Here is a 13,087-nt window from a genome sequence, read left to right on the forward strand (position 1 = left end):
ACACCAAAATGAACATGCTGGAGTAGTCACTCGGTGAGAGAGGGTGTCAAAACGGAGAATGAAGGTCCCAGGTTCAAATCCTGGTTAGGCTAAAAAAGGTAAAAATCTAAAAACTAAAAAAAAAACTGAAAAAACTAAAAAAGGCAAAAACTACAAAAAAAACTAAAAACTAATAAAAAAAAATTAAGAATAAAAATAAAAAAAAATAAAAAAGATAAAAACTAAAAAAAAAGTAAAAAGAAAAAACGAAAAAAACTAAAAAAGCTAAAAAAAAGGTAAAAACCAATAAAAAACTGAAAAGAAAAAAAGGAATAAAACTAAAAAAATTTTCATCTAAAAAACTAAAAAAAAACTAAAAAAGGTAAAAACTAAAAGAACTAAAAAGAAAAAAAAAACTAAAAAAAGGAAAAAAACTGAAAAATAAAGGAGAAAAAGAAAACTAAAAAAATATAAATAAAAATAAAAAAACTAAAAAGATAAAAACTTCAATAAAAACTAAAAAAAAAAAAACTAAAAAACCTAAAAAAAGGTCAAAACCAATAAAAAAAAACTAAAAGGAAAAAAAGGGAAAAAATTAAAAATTTATTTCATCATATACCAATTCAAAAACGAATGTATACCGGGATGACGACCGGGACACAGGGAATATAAATGACACAACTACAACGGGGACGCCGGGGGGCACAGGGGGATATAAATGACGACCGGGACACCGGGACACAAGGAATATAAATGACGCCCGGGACACTCAAAGAGAAATCAGAGACTGGGACACCGGGACACAAATGACGACCGGGACACAGGGAATATAAATGACGACCGGGACACAGGGACATAACTACAAAGGGGACGCCGGGGTGCACAGGGGGATATATAAATGACGATGGCGACTCAGGGAATGGTCGATTAGCAATCACCATCAACAAAGCTCAAGGGCAATCATTAGAATCATGAGGTATAGATCTGAATACGGATTGTTTTCCCATTGACCATTATATGTTGCATGTTCAAGAGTCGGTAAACCTGACAATCTATTTATATGCACAGACAATGGGACAGCAAAGGATGTTGTATATTCGCAAGTTTTACGTAGTTAAAAACATATATATATATATATATATATATATATATATATATATATATATATATATATATATATATATCTATATTCACAGGTGGGACATAGGGACACAACTACAATGGCGCGTAACGACTTACGCGCGCGGGGGGGCTTGGGGGGGGCGCGAAGCGCCCCCACCAACTAGGTGTTGGGGTGGCGCGAAGCGCCACCCCAACAGTTAGTATATATATATATATATATAGATATATATATAGAAGCAATGATTGTGCATATGTTTATGTATGTTTTTTTTTTCTCGAAAACACCTCCATATATATATAGATATATATATAGAAGCAATGATTGTGCATATGTTTATGTATGTTTTTTTTTCTCGAAAACACCTCCATATTTTCTTGAAAACATTGGCATCCTGCGATTTTCGGGCCTAAAAAACGACTTTATAGGTCAAGAGGTTGAGAAAATTCGTTAAGAGCCTTCATAAAAAAAATCCTGTGGGTGACGTCATATTTCTGAATACATTTCAAGAGCATACACATGTCATATTTGCTTCAGTAATGGTTGTATAGTTTTAGTGTCAATGATACAGGCAAAATTACACAAGAAACGTAGCTAAGCAAAAAATGCTAAGGTCAAATGATAACCTAGAGAAGGAAGAACAAAGAAATATATGGCTAGACTACTGGTGACACGACAATTAAAATGAGTCAAGAAGAACAAAGAAATATCCAGTTAGAAGATAAGGTGCCACGAGATACAGTTTGAAGACATGCGTCAGTGACAATTACAACGGTTCAATTTGCAGCATAGACGTGCCAGTGGCCGGCAGCGCTGCGGTTTGAAGAAGTCTGAAGCAGATAGTGGGTAAAAGTACATCCAGCACCAAAGGACTTAGAGATCGGGACAGCAGTATCATAAATGCTAAGTAACCGAATTACAAAGTTGTCCCACTACTTCTAATTTATGGTGACTTGATTTAACGTTCAACGATTGGAAAGTATACGTCACTTGAACAAAAAAAAAGGAATTTTTGTCCAACAGCTCAGACCATCAAATGTGGCAAGACGTATCCAAAAAGCTAAAACAAAGGGCATAGAAATAATGTTCAAAGGCTTGTTAATAATGTTAAAGCAGCTTGGGCGCCCGAGCATCACAAAATTTCCTTCGAACAGAAGGCAGCTCGGGACTTCGGCCCTTGCGAATATATTCGGTCAGTTTAACAGAAATAGATGAAAAACTTTCTGGAGGAAATCAAAATAGCTAATAAAAATGAAAAATTCATACAGTACAGACAAATTCCTAGACCAGAAACATGACTTCAGGGTAACAAGCGAGTGAATTTGTTCTTTATTTTCTTTTTATTATCCTTTCTCTTTTGTAGTTAATTTCCTGAATTTATTTATTACTCTTGATTACCATCAATTGTTCCCTTTTTTATCTTTTTTCATGTTATGAAATAATTACTTAGCGTAAAGTAAAGGTTCATATGTTAAAATTACTGCACAATTTTTGCTAAAAAATGGTTGATATGTTGTAAATTTTTGTGTTAAACAACCTAAACGATTTGTTCGCTCATATGGCAATCAATTCGGTTTTCTTAGTCTAATACGGAACTATTTTTCCCTAAAAGGCTTTTCCTTTCAAAAAAAATAAAAAATCATACTCTAAAACTTAAAGGAAATATGAACATATGTAGTCAAGCTAATATAATAAATGCAGTCAAACTTATTCAAACTAACATAGTCAATAGTATCATCAAACTTAAGCTGAGAAAGATACCTCGCATGGCTACCACCTGTTCAAACCCTCTAAAAACTAAAATTTTTGCTTGAGAAAAAAACCATAAGTTCAGACACTTAATTTTAAAATATTATGATTTTACTATTTTAAAACGTCATGATTTTCGTCAGTACTTCCTTCCACTTCTTTCAAGTGCATATCAGTTGACTATACAAAGCAATCTATCAAGTTTTCAACAAAGCGTAAACGACACTCCACCAATTTGAGTGTTTGAGAAGGGGGGCAATGGCAAATTTGTTTTATAATTTTTGTTCATTTTAAATATGAATTGAATGAAAAAAATAAAGTCGTTGAAAAATGAATTAAAGAGAAAATCTAACCTTTGAAATGGAAAGGAATTATCCTCTGTGATACAGCTGGATGCCAGACCTTAAAACCCCAGCTCATTACGATAAATTTGAATAGCGTTTCACTGAAAGAATTACACAAGGCAGCAACAGTTATGGCCAGTTGAAACTTGTACAAGCTTTATCTAATGATTTTTTTTTTAATTGAAGTGAAAATTTTACTGCTTAAAGGACTTGCATTTTTGAGGCATTATGCAGAAAACCTTTTGACACGTTATTATTGTGTTAGAGCACCCGTTCTTGAAGTATCGGGGGAAGGGGTTAAAACCTTAGCGTAAAGAGCACTTGAGAGCATAGTGAACAACAGCACAGCGAACAAATTCAGACACAAGTTTTTCAGTATTGCAATTTCCGTTCGTTTTTAAGATCATATCTAACAAAAATTCTATACTTTTTCTTGGATTTTGACAATGTTCATGTACCTGTGTGTAAAATTCATCGTTTTCCGAATCCCTACTATATCCGTCAGTTGGTTCCTTAGGGGTAAGTGCCATTTCTGAAAGGCTGAAAGCTCTTTTACGATTTTAACACAAACTTTGGTTTTTGCTTTTTATACTTTTACGATTAAGAAACCGAAAAATATATACACTTCCTGAATAAGGTTCAAATGACAATTTTTCACATTATATAATTTCACTGTTTGATATTACATCAGCAACTACAACTTCTTAAAAGCCCCTCCCAATACATAAGACTGAAAGTTTCCTTATTCATCATAAGTCCTACTCTTAGTCTATGCATTCCATCGATATTCTTCTTCTTGTTTGATTATTTGCGTTAGATGCTAACGTATGATCTCCATGCAATTCTTGGTCCTACAGCACCGGATATGAAACCCTGGGCAGCGTACAACCATCAAAGAGATTTTGCTACAGCTAAGCGTTTTTTTTGCCATTTTCTGCCACAAAACATCAACTTTTGCCCAAAGAAGGTGAAAACGTAGGGTAATGTAAATTGTAAGGTAGCTAATCAATTTGTCATGGTCTAATACCCTAAACAAGGGATTTTGAGCTCCCCTTCCCATCTTAAACAAGAGCTAAGAGCTCATATGGCACTTGTGACGAGGTCGGAAGAGCCGAGAGCTCATATGGTACGAGGTCGGAAGAGCCAAGAGCTCATTTGGACGAGGTCGGAAGAGCCGAGAGCTCATATGGTATGAGGTCGGAAGAGCCAAGAGCCAAGAGCTCATTTGGCACTTGTGAGAAGGTCAGAACCTAAAGTTAAACTTTATAGCACAAGATCCTTCTAAATATCCAATTTCATTAAGATCTGGTCACCCTTTCGTAAGTTACAAATACCTCAATTTTCAAAATTACCTCCCCCCTCCCAATTCCACCAAAGAGAGCAGATCCGGTCCAGTTATGTCAGTCACGTATCTTAGACAGGTTTCTATTCTTCCCATCCAGTTTCATCCTGATCTCACCGCTTTAAGTATTTTCTAAGATTTCCGGTCCCCCCAACTGCCCCCCCCCAATTACGTTTGATCCGGTTGAGATTTAAAATAAGATATCAGAGTTACGAGGTCCTTCTAAATATGAAGTTTCATGAAGATCCGATCACTCCTTCGTAAGTTAAAAATACGTTATTTTTCTTATTTTTCAGAATTACCCCCCCCCCCCCCCCGCAATTGAGCGGATCCGTTCCAATTATGTAAATTACGTATGCAAGACTTTTGCTTATTTTTCCAACCAAGTTTCATCGCAATCCCTCCAATCTAAGCGTTTCCCATCATTTTGGGTCTCCCCACCCCAAACTTCCCCCAATGTCACCAGATCCGGTCAGGATTTAAAATAAGAGCTTTGAGCCACGATATCCTTCTAAAAATCAAATTTCATGGAGATCCAATCACCCGTTCGTAAGTTAAAAATACCTCATTTTTTCTAATTTTTCAGAATTAACCCCCCCCCCCCCCAACTACCCAAAAGAGAGCGGATCCGTTCCGTTTATGTCAATCATCTATCTAGGACTTGTGTTTATTTTTCCCACCATGTTTCATCCCGATCCCTCCACTCTAAGTGTTTTCCAAGTTTTAGGTTCCCCCTCCCAACTCCCCGCCCCCATCACAAGATCTGGTCGGGATTTAAAATAAGAGCTCTAAGACACGATATCCTTCTAAACATCAAATTTCATTGAGATCCGATCACCCGTTCGCAAGTTGAAAATACCTCATTTTTCTAATTTTTAAGACTTACTCCCCCCCCCCAACTACCCCAAAGAGAACAAATAAGTTCCGATTATGTCAATCATGTATCTAGGACTTGCGCTTATTTTTCCCATCAAGTTTCATCCCGATCCCTCTACTCTAAGTGTTTTCCAAGATTTTAGGTTTCCCCCCTCCAACTCCCCCCAATGTCATCAGACCAAGTCGGGATTTAAAATAAGAGCTCTGAGACACAATATCATTCCAAACATCAAATTTCATTAAGATCCAATCACCCGCTCATAAGTTAAAAATACTTCATTTTTTCTATTTTTCCGAATTAACCGGCCCCTACTCCCCCCCCCAGATGGTCAAATCGGGAAAACGACTATTTCTAATTTAATCTGGTCCGGTCCCTGATACGCTTGCCAAATTTCATCGTCCTAGCTTACCTGGAAGTGCCTAAAGTAGCAAAACCGGGACTTTAGGTTTTCCCCCTCCGACTCCCCCCAATGTCATCAGATCCGGTCGGGATTTAAAATAAGAGCTCTAAGACACAATATCATTCCAAACGTGAAATTTCATTAAGATCCAAATACCCGCTGATAAGTTAAAAATACTTCATTTTTTCTATTTTTTGCGAATTAACCGGGCCCCCACTCCCCCCCAGATGGTCAAATCGGGAAAACGACTATTTCTAATTTAATCTGGTGCGGTCCCTGATACGCTTGCCAAATTTCATCGTCCTAGCTTACCTGGAAGTGCCTAAAGTAGCAAAACCGGGACAGACAGACCGACAGACCGACAGACCGACAGACAGACAGACAGACCGACAGAATTGGCGACTGCTATATGTCACTTGGTTAATACCAAGTGCCATAAAAACAGATATAAAGTATGTGGATCAAGCTCTTCAGTATTTTCACTAACGCTGCGGTAACTTCCGTGTTTATTCATAATTAGTTAGCTGATAATGACATGAATGCTGTAATTATTAAGAAGGTTGTCGATTAAAAAAAAAAAAAAAAAAAAAAAAACAGCAGAAAGTGACCTTTCTGAGTAATATTTTTAACATCTTCCCTTTGCATGTCTTATTTACCACCAAGTTCCAGAAAGATACGCTAACCCATTTGTTTAACTGTCTAAATGACAATTGGAGACACAACTAGACTTATAGAGGCTAAAGTGAGTAGCAGGCCCAAAAAAGGAACAACTTGGGCACTTAGTCTTACTCACTGAAGATCAAGACAGCTACAAACACAGTTCAAGGGTTCAAGTTCAAGGGTTCACTTTTTACACTCGTCTTCCAAGTTCCGATTCGCTTTACCGACGTAAAGCGAATTCACGACTTCTTTCTTTCTCATTGGAGGAGGTCTTACTTTTAGTTTATCTCGGATGGATGGTTAAAAAAAAAAACTCTTTTCAGCAGCCTATCATTATTCACCGGATAATTCAACCTAACAGTCTTAAGCCTTTTCCCCAACAGCTCCACAAACTGGGACTGAGCCAAATGTTTCGTGAAGCTTGTTGTTTGTTATATGGTCATTCAAACAAGTCCCTAAGATTATGATGAGAAAATTCCTCCAGAAAACACCAACCACATCCTCCTCATCCTTCAAACTATTTAAAGGGGGAGCAGGCCCAACACCCTTTGGGTTATCCATTCATATGGATTGAAAATCTTCCAGTGACTCGTATTTAGTTTACAAGGAACAAGTCCACTATTTACGAAATATTTACCTAACGTGTTTTGATTTTGGACTTCTGTTTTGCGGTAGTACTCCCAAATTTATAATCAGTAAAGTAATTACGCATAAACCCTTCCTCTTTCGACATACCTAAAAACGGTTTTGGTTTAAGTGCACAAAATTGCATGAGAAAACACTTAATGACGGGTAACATGCATTTTTTTTAACCAACAATCACAAGGATAATAAAAAAAGACCTTTTTGCAGAACTGTAGATGACAAGAATGTTCAATTTAGCGTTGAAATGCGTGTTAGAAGCAGAGGAATTTCCTCGATATATTACACAAGCTCTGCAACAATAGCTGGGTTATTTTTACTAGTAAATGCACTACTAGAAGATCCATGTTTTCTTTTCTGTCCTAAATGCACTACCAAAAACAGCAATTTTAAGACAATCTAGAGCTAAATCAATAATCCTAAAATGAATTTGTCAATTGCAGGTAAAAGTCAGTCAAAGGAATTTGTAGGGGAAGTGATATAAGTCACAAGCGAAGTGCTACATTCACGGAATACTTCTTACACTTTGAGATTTAGGCCGTGGAGAGGGTGACCCAAGTCCATTCGCCAAAATTTGTCGTTTTTTGTCCTTCTCAATAGGTCGGGTGAACTTTGCCAGTAAACCTGAGTCGCTTGTCTAAAGAAATAGTGAAATTTCATAAATATACTTTGCAAAAAGCTGCCATTTGCCGACGTAGCTTTATGCTATCTTTTTATAATTTACTTTTTCGTTGGAAAAGAGAGTGGAAAACTAAATTTTAAGCAAATAAACAAAATAAAACACAATAGTGGCATCAAGAAACTACAAAAGAACGATATGAAGGATTAAAAGATGGACTAAAACTGGAATATTGGAACGGAACGTGTGCAAAGTTGAAAAAGGAAGCAAGGACAAAACCAAACCGATTAAATAGGTGACAATAAATGTATCGAAGAAAAAAAGAGTCAAATTAGGGCAGCATTGCACTTCTCTAAAATTCGAGTAAGGAAAAAAACCCATTGAAAATAAAAACCTAAATTAACCCTAGAATAGTAATGGCATTAGAGAAAAACGTAAACACTGCATTCGGTCAAGTTAACAGAAGCAAGTTTGAAAGCGTATAACTTCGAAATAGTAACTAGTGGAAACTTCTAATTTGCAGCAAATGAAAGGTTATTTATCCTAATTCAGATACCTATGCACAATTAATCACAAAAAACCTTAGTAATTACGAACATCTAACGTGTAGGTGGGGCAAGTCTGACGTTTGCAGTACCTATGGACTCGAGATGTCTTCTGGTCAAATGGTGAGAAATAGAGCTTGCACACTACGTTGTTATCAAGCCTGTTGCTGCTTCCTTTAAGACAGGGTGTAATACGAATTATCTGTCAAATAGAATCACAAACTGCTCGGGGCGAACTCAGCCAAGTCAGGCAATGTTGAAGATGGGGTATTACTAGTTTCTACCACAGCAAATTTAATATAAAGAAGAATTAACAGCAAACTTCTTTTGATTATGCGTGTCAACTATCTCTGCCATTCCAGACTCAACAAGCGAGACACATTAATCCATGGCTGACAGAAGAAGCACCAGCTTTCCCTTCTTTGGCGAATACAAAACCAGAGTCTTCTCCCTGTCGAAGCAGAAGTGGAGGTTCCTTCATGGCGTCCTTCTGTTGCAACATGTTCAAGAGGGATCTTCCGTACGTTCTTTTTAATCGTTCCAAACATAGTGAGTTGGTAAGGCGGTTTGACAAGGTCAACTGCTAGTGATATACGATTAATTTCCTCCCATCTATTGTAACACTCCTCTCGTTACCAGCAACGGAACGGCACAATTCCTACAGTTTAGCTCGCAGGGCTAACATCGAGTTGGTGGGAATTCGATGTATAGTATATGATTGCACACGTATTTACCGATACGGCTCTTGTATTTTTTCCCGATCTCTTCTGCACAGGCTGTCACCGAATTAGCAACAAATTGGATGAATGTGGCTTATAAAATAACTTCTAAAATTCAAACTTAAAAATTGTTGAAGACGCAAAAATGTCATACCTGTTGGTGCTACCGTATTATTACATCCAAACAAAACTATCCATAATAAGTCCACAACAATAAGGTCACTTTATATTTTAATCCGGAGTGGAGTATTGTAAAACTTCTGTAATCACTTAAGGTCACTGAATTTATTAAAGTTCGATGCACTGAATTAGTACCATTTCAAAGCAGATTTTAACATTCAATAAATCCAAAAAGTTGCTATCAATCTAGAGACTAAACTAAGACTCATCTGTTAACTGACATCATTTGCTTAAACTGTTTCTGATGCCTTTTGGAGATTCACAATATTGTCAAACATATTTATTTTTAGACATATACGTCTAGAAAGATAAGGAATACACGAATGAATAAACAGAATTTTAAATAACCGACGAGCTGATGTTTTTCCAAGTCAAACGTCTGTTTTAATGGGCTGGGAGATGTTTTTGCAGTATGTCTGCAAGTAACAAGACCGAGGAATAGCTTCTATAAATTAAGTAATAAGGTCATTTGAATCTTTGACATTTATAATACAGATAACACTATAAAACGAAATGATCACTTTTATGACCCGTACATTAGTTAAAAGGAAATGAAAATACAATAACAAATGAAAATAAAATGTAAAATTAAAACTTCGGATGTTTCAGCTTCACGTAAAAAAAAAACTTTACTAACAGAAAAGACAAAAGGAAACAAGAGCCTAGATTAAACAGTCAACTCGCGCAATGAAATATCATAAAAAGATGAGAAATAAACTAAAACGAAATAAAAAATAAATACCTCATATTTTTACCATTTCCTAGTGTTTGAGTACTGTTAAATATAAGCTTATTTCATTTTATCTTTTTTTTTGTTGATAAAAGGTTTGGGATGAGACGTATTATTTTTACTTCTCAAAATGTCCACTTACCTTAGACTCTAAGACCCCCTGTGCGTCCTAAGGCACCCAGGGCATCATGGAGAAGCCACCAATTATCCATCAGGTTTGCAGTGCATTTTTGTACTACTATTCTGATTCAACGGAGGTGTGCTGGTTGGATAAATTCCTCAGGTCTGACACAGTATGTTTGTGGGTCTTCACCGACTATAGCTTCTTGCTGGTTACCGATGTAAGACGACTTCATGGAGTCTATAGTCTTCCATACGGATAACGTCTCCCAAATGTTTCCACCTTCGAGCTCTGATAATGTCGATCACTAGAGGTTGTCCCGTCATTTCAGAGATGGACATTTGACATGGTTTGTCGTCTTCTGTGACCAGTGAATGTTCAATATTCTGCAGAGGCCTCCTGTCTCTGTGCTCCGAAGGGTGTAATCAATAATTATCATAAAAAAGTAATGGTAATAGAATATGTCCTAATTTTACTCCTGACAGGATCCAAAATAAATGGGCTGACCCTCTGGCGTCTTGACACAACATTCACTCCCCTCATATACGGTGATAATGATCGTCACTGTTTTCTCACAAAGTCCAATATCTTAAATCAAAGTTTGACCCGTTGTTATATTTTCATTTCACTTTAAAGGAAAGGCAGTGTGGCTAAAGAAACTATTCAAATACAGTAGCACAGAATATTGTGGTTTTTACTTGTGTGTATACAGAAATATCTTTCTTTTTCGCAGCTGGCCTCATCCTTCAGTTCAACCTTGCATTTACAATCTTGCACTCGCCTTATTTCATTTCTTCTAGCTTAACATATAAATTAACTTTTAATAGATATAGTTATTTTAAATCAGCGACAGAGTACCACAAGCTAACATTTTGATATGATACGCTAATTTTGAAAGCCTCTTTCTCAGATAATACACTCGAATCTCAGGGTAAACAAACTCTTACTGGACTAACATTTTTTGACAAGTTAAGAAAAGTAGTAGAGCCAGGTGACCAAAAATTTCAAAAATCAGCTCAAATATCCACTCCAAAAATTTTAGAAAGTTTCACTCATCAACTACTGTTTTCAAAATATTTTGTCGAGGAAGCAATTGTTTACCCTGACATGATACTCAATCATAACTAACTAAACGTAACTAAAACCATTACCATTTCACTAACAGCTTCTCTAAACACCGAAGTGGAATGTAAAAGCAGAAGGGCAGATCGAATCCAATACTTGTCACCATTCCCATCCAACGCAAATTTTCTAAGGGAAATGGCAATTATATGTATTATACCCCGATGAACCATTTTTGATTGAACATTCACATCCTCTGCCAATAGATCAAGAAGCGAAAAACTAACTGAAATACAAATTGAAATAAAACAAGCAGAAATTAACTCGTATGAAATATTGAATGAAGAAAATTACTATGAATGAGGATATAAAGCACTGGCAACAAAATACAAATAAACACTGACTCTCACAATTAGCAACCAGAGCTTGAAAACATGAAAGATTGAAAGGAACATATAGATCAAAAAGATTTTCCTTTGACGCTGATTGCAAATAGGTTAAATTCATTAAGGTTGAAATACCATTTGGAAGAATAGCGAAAAACTTCGTAAAACATTGGTGCAATTTTAATGAAAAGTGCGATATCATATTCAACATGCATGAGAGCCCTAATTTACGAAAAAAAAGAAAAAATTGGTCGTATCGATTCTTGACATTCCAAATAGGCCTCATTTTTTATTGTCCCTTATTAGTTTGCAACTTTCAAATGCTAAAATATAAAAAATCTTGTTTTTTATGATGGGCTTGAAACTTACTTGGAAAATAGGCAGAGATAAGGAGACCTCAATGAAAACAAAAATGAAGAAAAAAGAATGGTCAGATCAATTCTTGACGCCAGAAATAGGTGTTAATTTTTTGTCCCTTATTAGCTTGCAACAAACTGAACACATATAGAATGGGCCAAACAGACGTCGTCAGTGATGAAATGTCTTGAAAGAATTAGATTAGATTGTATTTATCAAAAGTCGGATTAAAACAATTCATGATGTGTCCAATTGGGACAATTTTTTTTTTCATTAAATCAGCTTGAAAATGTTGGTGCGTAGACTGGACCGACAAAACCTCAAAAAGCACATTAAATGTTAAAGTAAAAAATGGTTGTATTTGATTGGTGGCCTGTCACAACAAATTGGGTTGTATTGATTTGTGACGTCTGATTTCTTCTCAAGACAGCAAAACATAATTATTTTTTTTTTTTTTACAAATAACGTAGATATCATTAAGTTGGTTCCGGATTGTAATTTGACCATCTTAACTTGCTATTCCAGATGTGTCTTGACTCGAATGCAGTTTCAATATCACCTTGCCTTGGTATTGTCTCGAACATTTTGAAAAAGGTAACAACAGCAACTTCTGTTCTAGTTACGAAGAAGTCAGAGTGTCTAGCAAGTCAGATAATGTTTTTGAAACTGTACTACTTGAGCTAACTAAGAAATGTCAAATTTATTACTGCACAGGCAATCCAGTTTTCATCGTCATTTAGGTTCTGGTTTTGGGTATCGTCTTTTCACGCGTATTGTTGCAATACGTCAGCAGTAAGGATAGTTTCTGTTACTGTGTGGCTTAACGCATCTACTGTGTTTCATTCGGTAATTCATTCGAAAGTTACTAGCGGGATTAAGGCATTAATACTATTGTTGTTAGAAAAGTATGGTTTTTGGTGATTTAATAGCTCTATTTGTGTTATACTGTCTAAAAGTTTAATTTCATCAGCGTTTGAGCTATATCCTGGCCTGCAATAAAGTTCAGTTCTGAGCCTGTTTGTTCAACACGTCAACATCTAGTTTAACTAGACATTTATCAAGTAATTTTTTTCATAGATGGCATGAACTCTAGCCTACTGCGTTATGCCGTGGAAGTTCTCATGATCAGAACCTCATCCATTGACCAACAGGCCAATATTAATATTCTACTCAGGAGTTACGCGATGTCTCCCGGAGTATAGCCCAGCAGAAACCAACTTTTTTTTGTTTTTGAACCGTCTTTGTCACCTAAAGC

The 13,087-nt window shown here is 36.1% G+C and overlaps 2 protein-coding genes across 5 annotated transcripts in view; both read right to left on the minus strand.

Moving 5' to 3' along the window:
• The window catches only part of LOC136037695 (uncharacterized), a gene marked incomplete in the record, with an annotated part of 547,833 nt that overhangs the window by 189,449 nt on the left and 345,297 nt on the right, over nt 1-13,087 (minus strand).
• Nucleotides 1-13,087, minus strand: part of LOC136037687 (kinesin-associated protein 3-like) — a 107,928-nt gene that overhangs the window by 36,374 nt on the left and 58,467 nt on the right. For 3 of the 4 annotated variants that reach the window (XM_065720440.1, XM_065720439.1, XM_065720442.1), the window contains exon 7: nt 11,179-11,375. In XM_065720440.1, the coding sequence (XP_065576512.1) occupies nt 11,179-11,375 (197 nt within the window). Of the gene's footprint in view, nt 1-7,636; nt 7,751-11,178; nt 11,376-13,087 lie in introns of all 4 variants that reach the window. The other variant, XM_065720441.1, reaches the window with a different exon arrangement.

This window comes from Artemia franciscana, chromosome 17 (genome assembly GCF_032884065.1).
Source record: "Artemia franciscana chromosome 17, ASM3288406v1, whole genome shotgun sequence".
Classification (NCBI taxonomy): Eukaryota; Metazoa; Arthropoda; class Branchiopoda; order Anostraca; family Artemiidae; genus Artemia; species Artemia franciscana.